This window comes from Scleropages formosus, chromosome 19 (genome assembly GCF_900964775.1).
Source record: "Scleropages formosus chromosome 19, fSclFor1.1, whole genome shotgun sequence".
Classification (NCBI taxonomy): Eukaryota; Metazoa; Chordata; class Actinopteri; order Osteoglossiformes; family Osteoglossidae; genus Scleropages; species Scleropages formosus.
The window spans coordinates 721,312-744,047 of record NC_041824.1 but is presented as its reverse complement, the minus strand read 5'-3'; the positions used below and the strand labels follow the sequence as shown (position 1 = coordinate 744,047).

The window sequence follows — 22,736 nt, the reverse complement described above, 5'->3', positions numbered from 1 at the left end:
CTGTGTGCACCATCAACAGAAACTGCATGTCTTCCCTTTGCAGAAGAAGCAGGAAAAAGATGCAATGTCTACAGCTCCTTAAGAAGATACAGTTGACTCCTCCAGGATGGTGAATTAAGACCATGTATTTAAGTTCTCGTGACAATAAAATGTAGAGAAACAAAATGAGGCAGAAAGGATTTAATTAGTATTATATTGCTTTCAATTCCAAAAATGTTATTTACTTAATCATAATACAATACTTAATACAAAAACAAGCATATAAGCAATTCTCACATTATACATCCTTTAAAATACAAATCCTTTACATGTTAAATTTCCTCACTCTTTGGGTTCTGGAGACGCTCTTCCTTTGGAAGCATTTTTATTTTCCCATCCGTTTACCCAGGAGGACATATACATGGACAAATGTGGTACACCAAACGCATTTCAATCCTGTGCCCAAACCAGGAGCTGTTCCACACAGGGAACCACAGGACTCAGCCACAACACACCTCGTTTTTCCTTTTTCCACTTTGTCAAAGAGCTAAAATGCACTAATGCTCTAGTGAACAGCAGACTCCGAAGCGGCAGGCTTGCGCACGCTCCTCGTGCCGAATGTCCCACCTCCACTACTGAAGCGACAGGCCACAAACTAGAAGCTACTCCCTCAAACTCACTGCCAGAGTGGTTGGTTGTCTATGACTACATGTCTTGTCCTTATTACACCAATTGCGCAGTAATATGTAAGACAAAGTGTTTTAAATGGCTCATCGACTCACTGAATTTACGGGACGTTACGGCAGATCAAGCAGAGCGTCCAACTCCGTGACTTAAAGTGGCAGGTTGGAGATGGTCGTAACTGAAATGGCACAAACCAAAAGTTAATTTTATGCCTATATTCTGACATTTCGGTGACCAATGTAATTCTTAGAACAGAATTTTTCACAACACATTTGTGATCTTTTTTTCAGGAAAAAGTCTTAATCTGACGAGTCGATGCCGGCGGCTGTGAAAACCTTAAAGAACTTAGAAGTGACTCTGAAGACGTCAAATGTATTGTAACCTGTTAAGTATTTCACACGTAAGAGTTCATGTACATCATAAGTGACCGCAAACAGGACGTACCGCAAGCTCAGAAACCTGGGTTCTCTGTCTAGCCTCCACTAGCATCCAGCTTCCATAGTAGCAAGCACCTCGATGGTGACTACTCAGTGCAGTGTGTGCTCCCTCACACACTGCTCAGTCGCTTTGTCTGGAACATTACATGTCTACAGAACATTGCATAGCTCATGGGTTGTGCACCTGAAGGTAGACAGACAGCTCTTCAAGGCTAATGCCCCAAATAAACATGTGAGGGTCATGCAATTGCTATATGTTGACTAGTATCTCGATTGCTTTGTGAAGCTAATAATCAGTACAGTTGAAATAAAGAGGAAATGTGTCAAATGAGGTTTCGCTCCTCCTGAGTTCAAGGCTACCATAAAACAGGTTAAATGAAGAGCAGTGCTATCTATCCAGACCTGAAGAATCTCTCCTATGCTGCCAAAACAAATCTAAAGTGCTTAGAGTACCACAGAAATACTGAATCGTGAACCAAATTAAAAGAGCAATGAAAAACTTTGCCGTGATGTCATGCAAAACCAAAGGTAGGACACAGAGTGCAAAGTCAGTGCTTCCGCTTCAACTGCCGGAAATTGCGGCCAAACCACGTTTCCTCCGATGACCGTGTCTATGTTGGTCCGGGGTCTGGATTGCTCTACACCCCCCTTTTGCGCACTGTGGCTGCCATGCCAACAAGGACTGAAAACCGAGCTGCCGGAAAACCATTATTCCATTTCATTAATAGTTTTGACACGCAAACCAAAGCTCCGATGCGGCAGATTTCCTCCAAAGTGACTTGCAATGTTTGTCTACTGAGCTGCTGACAATTGTTTGCTCCTTTTAAATGCTGAGTCATATTCACTGCATTCATTCTTAGTACCTCCTCTCAAGGTCATTTCAGCTGCAGCGGGGGCGGCGGCCGCGACGGCATTCAAAGCTTGGTGCTCCAGGGCCGAGGTGAAGGCTTTGGCCGCTACGCCATTTCTGCCCTGCCTCATCAAGTTCAGGGAGAAGCAACTTTAAAGGGACAACAAAGTCAACACCTTCTGTCTCCAAACCCAAAGTGTAAATATGTGAAGTTCTATACAAAAATACAAATTCAATAACAATCTAGAGGAAGCAGTCTATATTATCAAATGTATATACATTGTGATTATTTTCTCCTCTCACCCCTACATCTGTGTACAGCAGTGTTATACAAACAAGGACTTGACTTAGTGCTCATCGCTATGTCCGTGTGACCCGCTTGCAGGACAAGCGGAGGGGAAAGACAGCAGAGATGGACAAAGGGCTTCTGCTATGAAGGGCTTTTAGACTTCACAGATTAACAACGGTTCATGACAGAGTCCAGCTTCAGTCCATTTTCAGTCCATTTTCACAAATGCCAGCTGCGTCGGTCTCTCGGCTCCATCCCTGAGCAGGTTATTGTGAACAGCGCACGACACGTGCAGGACGAAAACCATCCTCTGCGGATAAGCAGCTGCTCCTTGGGGTTGCCTACCATGATGTGGATTTGCTCGAAGAAGCTCGTGTTCCCTTTGTTTGCATAAACCTTCCTAGTTGTCTGTTAGCTTGAGACACGTGGCAGTCAGCGCTTTAGGAAACTGTGGGGACCAGGAGGAGGGATAAGGCCAAAAACACATCTGCAGATTCTGAAGAGTTGCAGTGTTTATAAAAAAAGCAACATCACATCACCAAGGAAGGGGGTCTGGGTTAAAAAAAAAAAAAAAAAAAAGGCCCTGATTCTGCACCTGTGCCAGAAGTCAGAAAGGCATTGACTACACTTGGTCCTCAAAGTTTAGGGTAAAGTCAGCAAAAACACAATGAACCTTCAGTAGAGAGTCCTAATTGTATAATATTAGACATTTCAATAAATTATCTAGAAAAGGAAAAATTAATTTAGTCACAGGCAATTGTTTACAAACGTATAAATGTAAGTTGAATTTAAAAGGCAATCAAGTCTGTGAGACACTAGGTTTAATACTCAGTAAAAAGAAGAATGAATATATAATATATAATAAGACTACAAGACTAATTTGGACTGCACTCACATTTTCTGGATTTATACTCGTCTTCTTCCTAGCGAAACTGCTGAAGCTTCATTCGGTGACCTTATTGGAACTGTGAGGGAACGCGAGATGTTCCTCTCCTGAGATGACCATGCAACCTTTGATGGTTAAGACGCTGCTTAGTGATGGAATCTGACTCACATGCAGTACATTCTGTTTATTCACACTCTAGCTCTTTTTATGTAATCACTTTGAAAGAATACAGTGAAGACTTTATATTACTCAGTGCTGCAAGACATCTTATTCTGGTCACAACTACAGTGCCATTCAAAGCTACATTGACAGATTTATCTAGTTCACTTCAGTGTTAACTGACTTGCTCTGAATTGCAGCTTTTTCACCCACTGCCTTGTTAAGCTACAGTGAGGAAAAGGAAAAAACAGGAAAAAAAAAAAAAAAAACATATTCAATATCTTGATTTTTGTGCAGAAATTTAAAGCTACCATATTTGCAAGAACAGAGAATAAAAGTACTACATTGCCAATGTTTAGTGTTACCTTTGCAGCACACAATACAGAGGTAAAGCTCCAGTACCAGTCCAGCTTTGTGCTGGGAGTGAGAGCTGTGAAAGCACACAAAGTAGTTCAAGGCTTTTAAAGTGTTCAGCAGGTGATAAATCAGAATGCACTGCACTGTAAAAGCCTTGGTTTCCTACATAATGGGCATCATTCGAGCAGAGGTTGGCATGAGGGCGTAACTGCGACACAAGGCGACGGAAACATGCCCCTAAAACCAAAGAGCTCGGCGCAGCCAAGGCCGTTCACTTGGCAAAGCCAGCGCCAGGGTTGGCAGCGCCTCCCACCCCACCCATGGAAAAGTCGTCGGCAACTAGGAGCAGGGCCTCCATGGTGCTCATGTGGCTAGGTGTCTCGGGGCTCTGCAGGGACAGGAAGTCAGACATATCCATGTTGACAAGGGCGCTGCCAGGGGTGTCCGGGGTCCCGGCGCTGGCCACATCCGACGGAAAGCTTGGCGGCGTCACAACAGAGCCTCCAGGCTGAACCTCCCCCTGATGTGCCGCCTCACCTCTACCGCAGGGTGACAAGGGCAGCTGGCTAGAGCAGCACGTTGGAGGCCGGGAGCTAGCGGAGGAAGGTGGAAGAGGGAGGGGGGGAGGAGAAGGAGGCGGCGGAGGAGGTGGAGGAGGAGGGGGCGGTGGTGACTGTTGGGCAGGGGGTGTGCTGGTCCTGCTGAAGTTTTTGTCTTTGGCGGAGTCTCTGCAGGAGCACTGGCACTGACACGACTCCTCCTGCTTGATGATGATGACCGGCAGGCTGAGGCCGATCTGTTGCACGGAGCTCCCTGTGACGCACAACACACCCATTTCCACGCTTTTGTGAAATCTGGTCATTGAGCAGGAGATGCAGGAGGGCTGGGGACAGCACACAGAAGGCTTACACTTACCTGCATTTCCCCCAACTGGTATAGCCGTGGTGAAGAAGACCTTTTCTACCTTTGTCCCTTGGTGTTGCTGAAATGAGAACGTGTGCTCGGCATTGCTAATAATACACACAGTGGTGAACGTCAAGGTAAGACATGTCAAGTGTAAGTAAGTAAAACAATGAATACAAGTAGTATTACTAATATAAAAAATGATCTTGCAGCCACACTGCTGGATCCCTTGGTGCTGTGGTTACTTTCATCATTTTTCACGCCATCTGCTCCTGTATCTCATACCTGTTACCACTAAAATATCAGCTCATCTGTATGTGCAAACTCTGTACAAGAGCAATGCAATAACTACGCAGCTGGAGCGATGGTGAGGCAATGTAAACACACAACCCTAGTTTACGACACCATTACAGCCACTGCATTTATAATGAAGTATTTACTTCACGCACGTTTGAAAGTCAAAGGACTTTTTTTCTGCGACCACGTTGTGCTTTACTGAATGAAGAAGAAGAAAGAAAGGCTGCACTCATGAAAGGTGAAGTGTGCCTTACCACTTGCTCAGTGCTCTGCTGGGCGTTTGTGGCACTGTTCAGGATCCACTGAAGGTTCTGGTCGGACATGACGATGCTGGGCTGCAGAATGCTCTGCGTAGGGGCAATGGTGATAGTGGGACTGGGTGCCAAGACTGGGTTTGCAGTTAAAGGCACAGAGTGCGCAGCAGCAGGCAGAGCCTCCGTAGGAGCTGCCACTGGAGTGGAATTAGTGAGCATGGGTGCCGGGGCTGCCGGGCCTGCGAGTGCGCTGGCCTGGGCTGAGCCAGAGCTCTCCTGCTGCGGGACCTTGGACGAGAGTGGCAGGTAGTGCTGGGGGGCTGCTCCGTCGGTCGGCGGCAGCACCGGTGCCAGCGAGCTGGGTGTAGATATGAAGGGTGTTGCTGGAGCACAAGCTGGGGTGCCTGTTACAGTTTGTGAAGAGGACAGGGAGGCCTGCGAGGTGGCGTCTAAAGCAGACGTGGAAGATGAGGAAGAAAAAGGCAGAGGATAGGACAGCAGGGCGCTTGTGTCGGATGCAGCTGTAGGGGCTGGGGCTGCAGGTGGGTCTTCTGAGCTGAATGCCTCCACCAGGCCATCTGCATTGTTACAACAAGACATAGCATGAAGGACTAAACACTTTTGCCCCAAAAGCGCAGACTGAAAGGAGTACAGTGTTTACAAAGCCTGCAGCGGTTACCTTGGGAATGGTTCTCTTCCTGACTAATACTGTTTTCTGGGCTCTGAAACATAAGCTCAAATATCCTTACAGGAGTAACACTGTTCAAATCCAGGCCTTGACACTGCAGAAAGAAGGGAGGCAGTGAAAACCTGTGAGAAAGCTAACATCACTGGTGTAAACTGAAACATGGCGGCAAGGAAAGGCTACGGAAAGCTACAGACACTTACGTTTTGATTGTTTTCCCTCAGCTCTGAGTCTGTGGAGATGAGGCTTAAATCACTGAGGCACAGCGAATGATTTGCATCCTACAGTGAGAACGAAACAGAGTGCAGAGTGGAACCAAAAAACAGCTTTACATGCTACGTGTGTAAGACACACAAAGACATAACCGGAGCAACTGTCACTTGAGAAGATTCACACTGAAAATGTCATGGGAAGTAGAACAATGTGATGGGGGGGAAAATCTTAGCCTGTGGCCAAGTGACAGTGGGGGGGCCCAAATGGGTTAGCAAAGCTGAAAGGTGAACTTGTCACCTTGAACAAAAGTGAAACTCACATCAGAAAGCGAGTTCCCGAGGGCTACGCTCAAAGGACCGCCCTTATCGTGGCCCCGAATGTGACTCTTGAGGCTGTACTGCGAGCTGAAAGTCTTCTCGCAGCCATCACTGGGGCACAGGAAGGGTTTTTCCCCTGGGAAAACAATGAGGTAAACCTATGAGGAGGCAAACCTATTGACTACTCATCACTGTCACTATGCTTCTTGATCCAAAATATTCTCACTGAAGCTGTGTTATCAAGAGCAGCTTATGTTAAACTTTTCTTTTCCAAAGGAACTAGCACACATTTCAGTTTTTTACAGTCTGGTATTTTTACTGCAGTAATTCCCGTTGAATACTGTTCTTGGCAAAAAAAGCAAAGGCACCGTGGGACTTGAAACCTATCTGGCCAATGTGTGGTTCCTGAAGTGACTAAATGCCACCTGCAATATGTGCCGTTTTCAACAGCGCCACTGGTACCGTCTAAGAAAAAGCACCTTGGTTCTCACCATGTTCCACAGCACCTTCGCTAGCAGCTCTGCTCTCTTTACTCACACACAAGTTCAGATGTAAACTAAGAGATACACAACAAGTGCGGAAAATGACACCCCAGCAGCAGGGAATCCTGAGCAAAAATCGGGACGAGGGGGAAGTTATTGTGGCAACTGGCGATTCTGAGCTTTGACCTGAAGGTTGCAGGTTCAAATCAAGCAGCTGGCACTGATACAGCGCTTTTGATGAATGCACTTCATGCCTCCAAGCCACACGCTGCTGTGCTGTCACTCAATTCAGTCCATGAAAACGAGATGCGAGCACTGGGGGGTGGCATACTTCCAACTACCGTCCCCAGTGCTGTCAATGCGTGCCCCACCAGGAACCACTGCCCTCAGTGTCCGTGGCTGTGTGCCCCCGATGTCCACATTGAAAGCACCTGTGTGTGTCCGGACGTGAGTCTTTAGGTGGTGGCTCGCAGCAAAAGCTTTTCCGCAGCCATCATGATCGCACCTAGAGAGACAGAGACATTTCATTGCAGTCGCACATATGAACCAGCTGGTCTTGCAGTAAGAAGGAGGCAGAAAACAGGTGTTGCAAACCAAGAGAAGAGAAAGTAAACTGAACATGTACTAGCTCAACAGTATGACCTGAAACAACAACAACAGAGAACATTTCAGTAGTGTCACATTGAAGCAAAGTCCTCTACAGTTTCACAGCAAAGTGGTAAATGCAAGGAGACTGAAAAGAACGACAGACGTTCTTTTGCTGTTTGTCATTCAAAGATCCAATGTCGGTGGGAATTCTGCCACTGTATGAAGCGACTGACACACCTCCCCTGCTGTTCACTGCAGTGTGAAACTGAGCTCGTTGCTAAATGACACATCACCCGTGTTCATATCCCACATGCAGCTAAAACGTCCCTGTGGAGCGCTCTCTTTGAGGTGGGTACGCCATGGCCTGCAGCACAGTCCACTGGTGACACTTGGGAGGTCATGATCTAGCGTGGTCATTGGTCATCCCCGTTTAGTAAACACTCAGACTGCTGTACCAACCGGAATGGCTTTTCCCCAGTATGGGTTCGGATGTGCTTCCTCAGGTCGCTGAGGGTTGTAAAGTACTTTGTGCATCCTTCTGATTCACAGTTGAACGTCTTTCCTGTGTGCAGTCTCTGGTGTGCTTTCAGTCTGCAGGCACACACACAAGATACACTGCAAAAAGACTGAAGAAGCACAATCACAACTGGGTCAAAAAGGGACCAAAGAGCAACAGTGCAACACATTTGGTTGGGAAAAAAAGAGCCACAGTGTAGCCAACTGTCCAAAGACAAAGTCCAATGTTCTGGTTTTTCTCCAACAAATAAAAGCATAACCCTGGAAAGCATTTAAAATTTTCCATTTTTACATGTCACATTGCTAGAAATTGTTTTCGAAACAGTCCTGGATTTACACTAAATGATGAGCAGCAGTGTCAAAAATGCTAAAACCTATTCACTTAAAATGGGAGGGAGGAAAGGCCTTCACTCTGTGATCATGTTGTCACAGGTAAGTTTTCCAGTGGGATATGGTGCAAAAATTTGTTTCATTATGTGAATTTTTACACATTTCAGACACATTTCACACCTGCCATTAGTTGCACTTTACTATGTGCAACCAAGCAGGAGACAGCTGCAGGTGGGACCAGACTGACCTGTACAGGGTGTTGAAGGCCTTCTCGCAGCCCTGCACGTCACATTCGAAAGGCTTCTCCTTGGTGTGCACACGCACGTGGATCTTCAGGCTGTAGGAGGTGAGGAAAGCCTTGCCACATCCCTGCTGGTTGCACACGAAGGTGTACTCGCCACGATGCGTCTTCTGGTGTGTGCGCAGGTTGCCCGCAGTGCTGTACGTGCGCGTGCAGCCCTCAAACATGCACTGGTACCTCTTAACCTGGCAGACAGGAGGAGGAGGAAAACAGCAGTTGGGGAAGGAACACTGGAGACTCGAGCAGAGCCCTATTACCCTAATGACTCCATTGACATCAGTTTGGAGATGGCGACTGCCAAATTCTTACCAGTGAACTGGCTGATTTAGTAGAAGATTTTCAGTCTGAAATTATGCAGGATGACAAGGACCAAAGGGGTTAACATTAGGTTAGGTGGGACAATGTCACTGTCCCGAATCTTCCGTTATGAATTAGGTTAGAAAGCGTTTAAACAACAACAACAACAACAAGAACAAAAAAAAACACTACAATAAGCACATGTAAAGCAATTTAAAGTTCTCTACTCATGCTGCCTTGAAGACAAAAGGACAGAGAAGCTTTTCCCATCTCGTAGTTCAAGACAACGTTTGTGATGGAATAATGCGTCGCTTTAACACACATTATCATTAAGTGATGATGCAGTTACTGTAAGAGCTGTTAGAAGCAGAGTAAAGGCAGGCTGGCTGAGCAAGTGACAGCAGCCTAGAGTGAGCCTGTGTGCTGTGGTGTGTGCTGTGGTGTGTGCTGTGGTGTGTGCTGTGGTGTGTGCTGTGGTGTGTGCTGTGGTGTGTGTGCTGTGGTGTGTGCTGTCAATCGACTGGCTGATACAAGTCTTTCCTAACTGCAGGAACTGGCTTCTCCCCGCAGGTCCAGGAGTTCTAGTGAGAATCGGTGTTCTACGGACTCCGCTCCACACACCTCCAATCAGCTCTTCTGCCCAGAAAAGGGGCTTTTTTCTTCAGTATAACTTGCTATTTGCTTCCATTCTGACAGATTGTCACTGGAAGTACTGGAAACTGTTTGGATTTTCTCTTATGCCACAAGACTGAGTGACCCCATGAAAACAACGCTTTTTAATTTCCTCCCCTGGACAATGTCAAACACCGTGTCACTTCAGGGCTGCTCATCCACTCAAACCCGGTGCACATCGGTGCTGCTGCGACAAGAACTGGGGTTCTGAGGATCCACCTTAGTACGCTGGCCAGGCACAACGCAGAGCTACAGCAGCTCCTGAGCAGCTTGGTGGATCTCACTTGTGCTCCAGCATAGGGTGTGTGGAGTTTGCATGTTTCTTCCTGCGTTTGCACCCTGAAAGCACACGTGGAAGAAGGGTCTGACAAATCACTTCCGCTCTTCTCTGGCCGAGAAAACAACGCGAGGGGCTGCCGAGGGTCAGAGCCTACTGGGTGGCACTTCCACATTCCATGCTGGCTTCAGCTTGTCACCAGAACATCTCTCTACGTGCTGTACACACACAGCTACTGTCAACAGAGGGGAAGCGACAAAGCCAAAAAAACGATCACAGGGCCACAAGGGTTCCCACAACGAATGTTCCCACTACTGTCATCGTTTTGCAGGGGGTACAAGGGAAACGATGCAAGAATGAAAGGTGCCCTAACCCTAACCTGCCTGTGTATACAGGGAAGGGGTCCAAATCCACATCCTACTGAATACCCAGAACGCACGACATGAATCGCTGATAAATTAGACAGGACGAAGCGCTGTCTCACACACATGCGTTACATCTCGAAGAACACAGTGTAAACCTGAGGTGTGTCAGCGGCAGTGCCAGTCCTGCTGAGCATGTGAACAAAGCAGCAGGTATACCTGAAACACACAATTTCCACCACACTCTAACCCAAAAGACAAACAATTCAACCAATAATTTGCTGAAATGAATAACAAGCCCATGTGACAAATATGCTACGTGGCACCTTCAGTAATTCAGAATAAAACTGTTAAAAGACAGAGCATACGCACCTACATTTGACAATGTCAGAGCGTAAACTTTGGGGACACAAATCACTTTATAAGTCACAATCTCTGGTCACAGCAGACCCGATCGCAGGGTGGCTTCACATGTGTCTGCAGTTAGGTGCACAGAGTAAATGCTTGAATGATGAAGTGTTGCACTGCAAGGTGTCACGAAGGATCACAAAGTTGAGTGTGTAAATTAAAAATTCTTAACCTATTTGGGAATCAGTACCTAAATGAGTCTGCAAATAACTTCCACAAGGTCTTCAGCCACCAAATAAATTGTGTTTTTAATGCACTGCAACACACAAGTGAGAAAATATATCCTTATATAATAGCTCACCACATGAGTCATCCTTAAATAGTCTTTCTGTCCTGCCTACAGGAGCACTGGGAGAAATGGACAGTCTGTGTGGTACTGCATTTGGAACCTATGATGTTCTTGTTTTTGTTGCCACTCTCCCCTCCCTCATGGGTAGCAAGTACAATGACAGTTAAGGATATGGAAGTAGCGGGAGAGGTTATGAATGAACTCATTTGGAAGAACAATCCTTAAAAAAGTTCTTAAGAGACCCACCCTAGAGCCCTCTGTTCACAGCAACTTCAGACCTATTTCCAGTTTCTCTTATATTTCTCACAATGGTCTGTAACTTCCACTGGTATGCCAATGACACGCAGCCTACCTTTCTACCCAGGCAACAGACATGTCCGCTACGCAGTGTGTCTCATTCGACAACATCGAGGCCCAGACGGACGCTGACGACGTTGCGTTTAAAGATGAAACAGGGACCTAGAAGGCCCAGCACAAAACTCTTTCGGCTGGACCTAGAGGGCCAACATTTCATGACTGCATCATCATCATCATCATCCGCAAGGAATCTCAGTATCTGCTTTACACTAGAGCCATCATTGAAACCCTACATTAACTCAGTTACAGAGATGTGCTTCCTGCACCTGAGGAACATCTCCAAATGAAAGCGCCTTCTTTGGATGCTGAAAGGATAGTTCACGCCTTCATCTCCAGCAGGCTTGACCACTACAATACACTGCTGTCTCACTGTCCTGCTTATATCATGTCCCCCTTCAACTAGTCTGAAAGGCAGCCAGGATTGTCCCTGTCTCCAGAGAATATTTTCATGTCACTCTCTACAGTGGCTGTCAAACTCTACCTGTGTGTTGCCTGCTGTACAGACACACAACACCCATGACAGGTGGGCAGCTACCAGTGCTTGGTCCCTATGAGGTCTATTTCTCTCTACTTTGTGGCTGGGAGCTTTTCCTTTCAGTCCTCAGCTACCAGCCTGCTAACCTGTTGAACTTTTTCAAACATTACTGCTCTTTCTCTCATGGTCTTGAATGTGAAGAACAATATTCACGTAACTGCTCAACGATCAGCAATGCTGGTGCTTCACGACTCTGGGACTGTGGGTTCGAAACTGACTGTGCAAGTGTGGGGCTTTCATGGTCTTCTCCCATAATCCAAAGACTGATAAAACCAAACAGTGCAAGCCACAGCAAAGCAAGATATTTGAGGCTCCTTCTTTTTCTTCACTGCTGCTTTTTGTCTGTCTGAGGGGGGTGCAGTGGGTTTGGCTGGGTCCTGCTCTCTGGTGAGTCTGGGGTTCGAGTCCTGCTTGGGGTGCCTTGTGACAAACTGGCGTCCCGTCCTGGGTGTGTCCCCTCCCCCTCCAGCCTTGCACCCTGTGTTGCCAGGTTAGGCTCCGGTTCGCCGCGACATCGCTTGGGACAAGCGGTTTCAGCCTGTGTGTGTGTGTGTGTGTGTTTTTTTTTTTTGATTTCGTAAGTAATCTCCAGTCAGACCAACTAAGATTACAGGACCCATGTTTTGTTATGCTGGAATGCATCAGCAGTATATTCTTTTTGTGCTTTGACTGAATATAAGCCAGGATAATGGTACACTAGTGTCTAGTTTGTTTTCTGTTGTGCCAAGCCAAGCCCAAACCCATTCATCTACCAAAAGTCCACTGTGTCAGGGTGATAGTAATCCTGCCCCCCCCTCCAGTGGCTGATGGTTATCAGCACTTGTACTTCACCAGTGCTCAAGCTATAACTGGCTTCCATCACATTTCAAATTACAAGGCATTAAACAGTTTTTGAAGTAAAAATATATATATATATATATATATATATATATATATATATATATATATGACTGAAAGCACAACTGACCTGAAGATGGGAACAGGACTGGAGATGAACAAATAGAATGGAATACCTTCAGACGAACTTGATATTTATTGACTGAAGATACCGACCCACCAAAAATAACTATGGATTTCTCCCGATTGTCTGTATTGGCAATTCAACGCATAAACTGGGCACTTCGTTAGTTAATCTTACTTTTTGTTCATAGCGTTACTTTATTGCAATGAACATGTTTTTATAATTTAATGAACTATCAATGTGCTGTGTATCTATAACTGCCCAAGACAGATGCTGCGCATGCAACTTCTTAAAAGAAAAGTGTTGTACGTTCAAAAAGGGAAGGTGTTTTTCCTGACAGTGCTAAAGAAGACAAGGTGTAGCATTCTACCCATGTCGCCTTCTATAAATCTTCCCAGTATAAACAATTTTATCCATATCAGATAGTCAGTCTTCCACTGGTCACAATGTAAATGCAGTCAGTACAAGGACATTTCTCACTCACTCACTCACTCACTCACTTTCTGAACCGCTTGTCCCATACGGGGTCGCAGAGAACCGGAGCCTAACCCGGCAACTCAGGGCGTAAGGCTGGAGGGGAGGGGACACACCCAGGACGGGACGCCAGTCCGCCGCAAGGCACCCCAAGCAGGACTCGAACCCCAGACCCACCGGAGAGTAGGACTCGGTCCAACCCACTGCACCACTGCGCCCCCTACAAGGACATTTCTATTTACATTCATTAACACTTAAATTTATTCATTTAGCTGACAGGTTTTCTCCAAAGCAACTTACAACGTGAAGCTACTTTACAAATATTTACACATTTATACAGCCGAGTGATTTTATTTTTACAGGCAGTCCCCAGATTACGAACGAGTTCCGTTCCTCAGTCTGTATTTGTTGGATTTTGACGTAAGTCGGAACAGCTAGGCATGGTGGGTATTTAACATCAGTCAAATGTTTGTCTTAGAATATAGTATAGATAACAACAACAACACATGTAACTACAGTATTTATAATAGAGAGACAGAGAAAGAGATAAATGTTACTACTGTCATGATGAACAGAGGACACAGAGGAGGCTGGACCCAAGTGCAGGATCATTTGTTCAGAATCAAAGGACTAGACATGTTCTCGTGGTCGGGGACGGGAGAACGGTCGATCGTGGAACTAAACAGAGGCAAGGATCCAAGATTGTGGTTGAGGGACAAGGCAGGCGGTCATTATTAAACAGATGTGGAATGGGACTGGGGAACGATGAGGGACAAGACTTGGAAGAGCAGAGTGAGAGAGGTTTGAGAACGCAGAGGGGATGGTTGTCTCAAATGAGATTGCGCAACTGGGAAGAGGTTGAACAGTGTCTTTTATAGCCGAGTGCTCTCTCAGAGAGTGCGTGCGTGCATGCGCAAAACATTAAAGAAACTCCAATGTTTGCTTTTCTGATGTTTATTGGTGTTTCACCTTTTTCCAATCGCTTTATTATTTCCACTTTAGTTTCAATCGTGACCATTTTCCTTTTCTTGGATGCATCACCATAACTTGCATCACATTTACGCTTTGGTGCCATGGTTAGGAGAGTAAAAACAAAAAAATTAAAGCCAAACCTAGTAACACACGAGACACTTAACAGCAACGCGGTCCGACTGAAAAGAAGGAAGTCTTAGTCCTACCTCGGGCTCACGAGCTGACAAACTGCTGTAGACGCGCAATGTTTTTAATTATGAAGTTTTCATCCAATTGTTACTTAAGGGTGACAAAAAAATTTTTTAACTTCTGGTCAGTAAGGGGGTGGTTCGTAACTATGGGTTGTAGGCAAGTCGGATGTTCGTAACCCGGGGACTTCCTGTAATGGAACAATTTACATCAAGTAGCTTGCTCAAGGGTACTATCGCCGGAGGTGAGACTCGAACCTCTGAGTCCAAAGGCAGCAGCTTCAACCACTACGCTACCAGCTGTCCCATCTACCGTTATCTGAAGAGCATTTCCACCTGTTTGTCATTTGTTAAATTTATTTCATAATATACAGCACAGGTTTTTAGACAAAGAGAATGAAAAGAAATATAAATTGATGTTTAACAACTGCACCAGGGATTCAAATCTTTTTCCCCAAACAAAACTGTACTGAATTAGAGGTTAAATTAATCTTTTAAGTTCCAATGTTATTCAAGCATTGAAGGGAAACCTTTGTAAATCTCAAGGGGCTCTCCTATCTGTGACTTTTCAAACTCAATTCGGGGGATGGGACGGGACAAAAAAAATCTTACGTGACACTTCCTCAATTCTGTTCACAGGATGATGCTTGGACACAGGCTTGCTGAACTCAATAGAGGACTAGAATGATATCCAGGGTAAAAGTACAAAACAGAACCTGACAGGTAGCTAGACTTTATGGCCCTTTTGTGTCACTGTGCCAGTCGGCCTCTCCTCACTCAAAAGTTGGCCAGTTGGGACCGCAGTGGTTAAGAGTTGTTTTCAATTCTAAAGGTCACAGGTTTGAATCTCACCTACTGCAGTAGTACCCTTGAGCAAGGTACTTGAACTAAACACAGGGGTGGTAAGCAGAGGCATAAATAATTTAATCTGAGTTAGAGAAATGTCTGAAAGTATTTCCTTTTGCTTTATTTTCATATTATACACCAAATCGCTACTTAAATATTAAAGAACCTAGAATATTTACTTAAGTTCCTTAAAAGCCCTAAGTGTCATCTTTAATTTAACCACTCAGTAGTGTTTATGGAATGTAAAATTTTCCTCTCACCAAAATTAAAGGACCAGAATACACAGGTACTGTGTAAATTCTAGCTGCTTTTAAGGGGGCATTCTGCATGCATCCATACATCCAATTTCAATAACCAAGCTCGACTGTCACGTTTATCGAAAAAAATGAGCAAACACCACCAGCGTCTGTTAGACCCAAAAAAAAAAAAAAAAAAAAAAAAAAAAAAAAAACCATCTGATGGAAACTTTTTTGTCCTGTTCTTGCACACAGCACTCTCACACCGCTGACCTTCGACCTGCAGGCCCTCACTGCTGCTGCAGAATAAACCGGGGCCATATGAATTACTAACCGCTCCACAAACTGCTTACGAAACTCTTTTCCCCAAATCTAGTCGCATTACCAAAGCTGGAACAATGGCTTTGCATGCCTGGACGTTTGCCCCTCTCATTTCAACATCAGTTTTCTTTCTTCTATTCTTTTGCCTTCTGGCTTTTACCTTCAGACTTATTTGAACTTTTTTCCACCGGTATTACTTATTCTACTTGCTCTATGTGTCCCCGTGTTGTTTTTATTATTTATTTCTCGATGTTATGAGGCAATGTGTTTGGAAGGTTGCTATACAACAGTAAATGGACCTTAAATGAATTTCCTGAAAAGCTAAGTGTCACTTATTGCAGCACTGTCACAGATTAGTTTTAGATTCACAAAGTTAGTCAGCAGTACAAAACAAAGCTTCAAACATGACTAGTTTTAGCAGACAGAGTACCAAGTCACTGAATATAGACATGAGCAAGATGGGAAGAAAGACCTCCTCTCGTTTGTCGCCCTTGTCACGTATCCCTCCTTATTCTTTGTGATGCTTGACTTGCCCTTTGTTTCTTACTCCTATTATTAAATCAAAGTTCTCTGGATCACAAAAGCTGGCAGGCTACTACAACTGCTATGGCTCAAACAACCCCGTCGCTAAATCCATCCAAGAAAAGCCAGTGTACTATTGCTATCAGCTCTGTACCCTGTTTAGATTAATCACTACCTCAATAAGCTGTATGATCGCTAGGTGCCTTCATTACCTTGTTTCAGACTATCATTTCACCTTTTTTTTTTTTTTTTTGCCATCACAGCTAATCACCACAAAGCCAGTAACTAGTCCTACATTCAATGGCCCTTTCTAGTCTTATTTATAGATGCATTCCAGCCTGCTTTTTGTTCTCTCTCACACTCCTTCCATTACTCTAGGGCATTCAACCTTGAGCAACAAGCTCCTCTTGCCAGCATATGGGAACAACAACAAAGTCGCAATTCCCAAAAACCAAGAAGCATTTCTGTAGCGTCCAAACAATGTACGAGGACACAGTCTCCAAGAAAAGTGAAGTCTCCAAAAGATGGCATTCCAATCTGGCCTGACCTACTGCTGTATCAATGCACCTGTAATTTGCTATAAAACTGTTCAACATCAGTAGAAGCAAAGCCATTTAGCTGTTGTTGTGTCAACTTGTGTACATTTACATACATTCATCTTTATTATTTATTCAGTTAAAAGCAACTTACAATGTTCATCTACCTACAGTTACTCACTCATCTGGACAGCTGGGTAATTTTTACTAGAGCAACTAAGGGTAAATACCCTGCTCAAGGGTACTACAGCCAGAGGTGCGGATTTGAACCTGTGACCTTTGGAGTGAAAGGCAGCAGCTCTAACCACTACACCACCAGGAAACGTTTATTATATCTACTCCGTCTTATTAACCGCACAACTTTGAGTGTTATAATATTCTGAGCTACAACAATTTTCGCTAATTTTCAAAACATTCCCCTCTATAGCAGCCAGTTGGTTTAATTGTTTAACTCTCCATATTTAAAGGACAGTCTCCTTCCGCTGGTGTAATACACTCTTCGTATTATTCTCAGAGATGTACGCCGCTTTGGAGAAAAGTGTGTGCTACATGAATAAATGTACACTTGTTTTAAACGTAAGCCCTTGGTATCGGCTAAGCTCCAGAAGAGCGTGAACATACATACGCATTCAGAAACTCTCAAGCTCAAAGGTGAATAAGGCTAGCATTTTACCTCTCTCTGCTTGGTCTCTGGACATTCTGAATGCAGGGTGAGTGTGGCTCCCTCTATGTTCCTTGGCATAGGGGTGGACCCTGGGTTGATGATAAACTGGATCTGGTCTGGCGAGATAGTATGGTGAACATAACCCTGGGACATGCCATCCGGGTCTGCCATAAAAGCCAGAGACCCTTCCTCCTCCTCCTCTTCCTCGCCATCAGCCAGGAAGGCCATGTCATCACAGTGGCTGTCCTCCTCTCCTTCCTCATCCAGGCCGATGGGGTCCTGCTCAATGAGCACAGTGGTGCGGTCATACACCCGGCCTGAAGACGAAGACGGAATCAAGTCTTCCTTGTCGAAATCCGTCATCTTGTTGTCATCATCCTGCGTCAGCTTGTCCATTTCTACCTTGAAGTACACGTCCTCCTTGTGAGGGCCATTCTCGCCCATGGTGCTGGATGTTGCACTTACGTCCACTTTGTGGTCAGCGTGCTGGAGTGCCCTGTAAAAACCAGGAGGAAATAATTTCAGGACAGATGCATACAACCATTTAAAATGAAGAGTGTTGTGCCGCAGCCCAAAAAGACTGAGCACCTTGAAGGCACGCTCAACACTGACATTTTTTCCCAGTTGGCAATGTAAAGGTGTTCATAAAGGCACGGTGCATTTTATCTCTCAGGCCAGCACACTGCATACAGATCAAGGTGACAAGCAGTAACAGCAGCTCTGGGTAACGGTTCACTACGGGCTAACTGCAGCAGAGGGGTGCGCAATGACCTCAGGAAGCATGCCAAGGGGTTTGTGGGTCTCACTCCTGAGCCTGGATTTCCCTGAGGAAGAAACACTATAGTAGTAGGACTGAACAAGCAAGAGAGCAGCAGGTAGCACAGTAGTAAATGAAACAGCCTTGAAAGCTCCTGAAGCAGTGCCCGTAAGCAAAGTAATGAATATCAATAACTTGCTTCACTATATCCAGCAGCATAAAATAAAAAATTATGCTGCATAAAAGTGTTGGCTAAGCAAGATGAGGCAACATCACCTTAACCATAATTTCCTTCCTGCATCACACTGATGTTTCAAGGGACTTATTTTTGCAGAAAAAAACTAAAATGAATATGCAAACTTGTAGCGGAGCATATATAACTAGGACAACAAAGGGGTGTTACTTTGGACCAGTCAAAGAGATGCCACACTTCACCAGCTGTCAGTGAATGACTATGGACTGAACGAGCACAGATCTTAAATATGTCGTCTCCTTACGTCAGATGTAACTGGTTTAGTTACCTGAATTAAAAGAGCACAGCAGATTCTATTATAATGTCAAAAGCTCAAGAGTCCCAAGTGAAAATCTCATACATACACAATGACTGTAATAACTTAAGACCTTTGGAAGTGCAGATAGTGACAATGTAATATGATTGAAGAGGAATCCAGCATTAAGCTCAATGTAAAAAAGAAACAAATCATGGTGAAACTGGCATACAATTGACATTTGCAGGCCAACTACCAAACCAATAAAAATGGCACCACTTTGGAAAAAAACTGTCCTGGCAATCTGCTCCTTCTCATTTCCGTATGAAGGATTTTGTGCTTAACTGATGTCCAAGTTTACGGTAACGTGAAAACAAGGTGAAATTACATTAATAGGAATGTGCGTTAAAAATAGCATGTAATGGTCTTAATCAGGAAAACGCTAGAAGTACAGAAGGAGCAAGTTTTACTAAGCTACAATGGAATTCTGAGACACAAAGAGAATCACCTTTTCAAATCCACAAGTCAAAATAAATTGGGCCATTTCTGCATGTCCCACTGAACAGAAAATAATTATGAAATATTTTTGACGGACGAATGTCTTTGGCCAGTAGGAATGGAGGTCTTAAAAGCAACAGAAATGCCTTATTGGCACACGGCTTTAGTAAAGAGGAGCCAGCCTTTTGATACGTTTTTATTTATGGCAGGTTGAAGGATATCTATGTGTCTCCTTTAAGAAGTGTAGCTCTGCTCTAATGTCTGAGTAAACACTGCCACCTAATATTTTCACCAACCTTTCAGACCTTACAAAAATAAAAATAAAATTTAGTCTTCAAGCAAAGCAGTTACATACATACTTTGTTTGGCATTTGCATGAAGCCATCATCATTAACAAGCTTTATTTAGCTTACACATTCATGCAAGGTGACTTACAATGTTAGATAAGACACACAATGATTTATACAACAGGACATTGTTACTGTGCTGCTACATGGTAAGTGTACAGTACTACAGCAGCGTGGGATCTGAACTAACAAGTTCCACGTAACTTACAAGATAACAGGCCTCACCCTAAACCTACGTGTTGGGCCAGGTGCTCCTTTTGTAGCCTGTGCATTTCACAATAGCGTACACACACTTTAAATTAGAGCAAAATCACGAGTCGGTGCCATTTGATACGAACGGTCCGCCGCGTTTAGCGAAGACGATACAAAGTGTCGGGCGCCTGAGTGGTCAGCGCAACTTTTACTGGGAAAGGGAGGAGGAGGAGGACGACGACAATACATGGTGGCCTGCACCACGAAGCACTTGCACCCCAGTTGTACGGAGCGCCCCATGAGAGCTACACAGGAACCGAGATGGATGGACGGACGGACGGACGGGCAGAAGGACGGAGGTTCGGACACGATCGCCGCAGCACCGAGAGCACGCGATGCCACGACTTAAAACAAGCGCCGACCGTTCATCGTGCCGAACTTCCAAGCGCGGTCGGCGAGATCCTACGAGCTGTGAGCAAAACAACAAGGCGAGCGGAACTCGGCAGCAGTTTGTTCCTCTTTTCTCGGCGTCGCCCTCGGAAGACTCGTGCGGCCGCATCATTTCTTCAGCTCGACACGACGCTCCCGTCTTCGGGCCCGAGGAAGCAAACCCTTGACACGGCGCTCAGAGAACCTGGGGAAGGGAGACCGTGCAGAGGGAGGAGTGCGCGAGGAGCGCTCCTGGATCAGCGCCACAAGGTGGGGTCTACCTGGTGGAAGCCCACCTGGTGGAAGCCCCTGTAGGCCAGCAAGAGACCCTGGCGACAGAGCAGCACGTGGGACCCCCACGCTACGTCACCGTTTTCGTGACCTTCTTTCGCTCCCTCTCAGCCAATGGACACGTGAACGACTTAAGCATCCCCCCGACCCCGCACATACACACAGGGGAAGCCTCCCTCAGGAGCCCCACTCGGTATCCCCCTGTGTGACTGTATCGGTAGAAGGAAGAAGAATTTTCTCGAAGCCCGACGACGGCGGGGTCGCTCATCAATGATGCCACACGCCCCGGGCCGAAGCGCTGCTGGCGGTCGCGACGTTCACGGACTCGGAGCCGCAACAACTGAACTGTGTGTCAACTCAACGACAACTGCCGTTCTGTTCCGGCGGCGCAAGCGGCTCTTGTCAAGACAAGTGGAGTGCGCGAACGAGCAGGAGGCGCTCGGACACTGACTGACTGGCTGGCTGGCTGGCTGAGCCACGTGAAGGGAAACTTTTTAGTGACACTTTACAGTAGTGACAGCTGCGCAAAGCAGCGCGCACACCCACCCACCCACACAGACAGACAGACAGACAGACAGACAGACAGACAGACAGACAGACAGACAGACAGACAGACACATTTTGACGTGAGCGCGATGCTATTAGCCGCGTTGCTAACCAGGCAGCTAGCAGCGACGGCATCTTTTAGCTACAACAGCTAGCCGGGCGGCTAAATAAATTAGCCAGTGTGAGCGCGAACACCTTCGACTCTTGACACAAAAGGAGAAGCAAACAACAGAGCAGACACGTGCGGAAACCACAAGCCCCTCGCTAAGGGGCCAAAGCAGCCCCGTGAACGCCAGAATTACCGGTGCTGAAGGGACGCCGAGTCGGTGCCAATTTCAGATTGCTAGCACTTTCCAGCCTTCCCCTTCCCAGCGGTACCATGATTAAAAACGACGTCGTCACGGCCAGGCTTCCTTCTCGCGGTGCATGCCGGGAGATCGGGAACCTGCCGCGCGCGCCCAGCACAGTTCGGCCACCGCGCATGTCCGCGCGAGGAGAGCCGCTTCGCCTGGTGTCGTTTCCGTCTCGTCGGCAATTCGTATTTCAGCGTTATTATCATTATTATAATTATTAAACGGAGCGTCACGGAGGCCGCTGACAGGCGTATTTAGAAGAGATTCGCCATGATTCTGCGTGTTCCTTTCTGACGGACTTTGTTTGCGCTGATGATGCCATGGGTGAGGTGAGGAAAAGAGGCGTTTGTTCGCCCCGCCAAACGCGACGAAGAGGAAAATTTGTCCGCAACAAACTTTGTGTAGAAAATGTTCCGGAATCACAGTGTGACCATTGTGTCTTTAACAGGAAACATGTATTCTTCATGTATTAATTGCGCGTGTACAGTATGCGCGCACGCCTGCACGCTACTTCCGGCCAATTTCTAGCGAAGCGTGAAAGGTGTGCTCTGCCACTTCGGGGCCACCCTGCGCTCAGCTGCAGCCCAGAGCATCCCTCCAGCAGGACACGCGGCGGCGGCGAGATCCTGCTCCGAGACGCTGCCGGCGCCACCGCCTTTCTGCCTTCCTTCCGTCATGTTTACGCTGCTCTCTCTCACTCTCACTCTCTCACACACACACACACACACACACACACACACACACACACACCTGAGCCTCTCTCTCCCTCAGCAGTCGAAATTGTGTTGCCTACAGCTAGGAATCTGCTCTCGTGTTGAGTTCTAAACTATGGATTTGCTTGGATGTTTCCTGCATTTGCTGCTGAGCTCTGCACAAAAATCTAATGTTTGCAGAAGTTCCTGAAAGTTGTACAAAAAGCACCTTTTTGATGTTGCATTTAAAGCATTGCGGAAAGTGACAAGGTGGCCCATCTCACTTCAATCATCGTCACATAGCAGAAATGCCAGTAAGTGTCGAGAGGCTGGAAAACGGGAACTGAAAGATCGCTTCACGAAACACACGAGCTGCGTGTGAGACAGTAGCGAGGGCTGAGAGACGGTTTTAAAATGTCACTCTTCTCTGCTCCTGTGGAACATGTCCTCGTGAGCAGAGTCTGGCGGTTGTCCAGCGTGCACCAACCTGTCCGTAAGCATCCAGTCCCTCAGGGCTCGGTTTCTCCACAGAGTTTCTGGTCACAGAGCTCTGCTGAGTTCTCTTCTGCAAAAATGTCACAGGCAAGTTGCTCTGAATGACAGCATCTTGTCTTTTTTGTTTTTTTAAAATCACTGAAACACTGACAGCTTGATCGTACCACAGAGAATGAATAAACAAATGGAAGAAGCTTTAAAAAA

At 46.0% G+C, this 22,736-nt stretch overlaps 1 protein-coding gene across 5 annotated transcripts; it reads right to left on the bottom strand.

The window, feature by feature from the left end:
- Nucleotides 1-175: 175 nt before the first annotated feature.
- On the bottom strand, nt 176-22,718 carry mtf1 (metal-regulatory transcription factor 1). Of its 5 annotated transcripts, none has more exons than XR_001965610.2 (11): nt 22,525-22,718; nt 17,454-17,940; nt 8,474-8,712; nt 7,840-7,971; nt 7,224-7,297; nt 6,313-6,446; nt 5,984-6,061; nt 5,775-5,877; nt 5,096-5,673; nt 3,135-4,623; nt 176-2,687 (listed from the first exon to the last, which is right to left on the bottom strand). XR_001965610.2 is itself a non-coding variant. In XM_018741171.2 (11 exons), exons 1-11 carry the CDS (start codon nt 22,536-22,538, stop codon nt 3,913-3,915), a joined length of 2,448 nt encoding a protein of 815 aa, XP_018596687.1. In that variant the 5' UTR covers nt 22,539-22,718; the 3' UTR covers nt 2,803-3,912. The 5 variants fall into 5 exon arrangements, 3 of the variants coding, with proteins under 3 accessions (XP_018596687.1, XP_018596685.1, XP_018596686.1); XM_018741171.2 differs by lacking the exon at nt 176-2,687 and having other exon boundaries at nt 2,803-4,454; nt 4,557-4,623; XR_001965611.2 differs by lacking the exon at nt 176-2,687 and adding an exon at nt 2,821-2,834.
- Nucleotides 22,719-22,736: the final 18 nt, after the last annotated feature.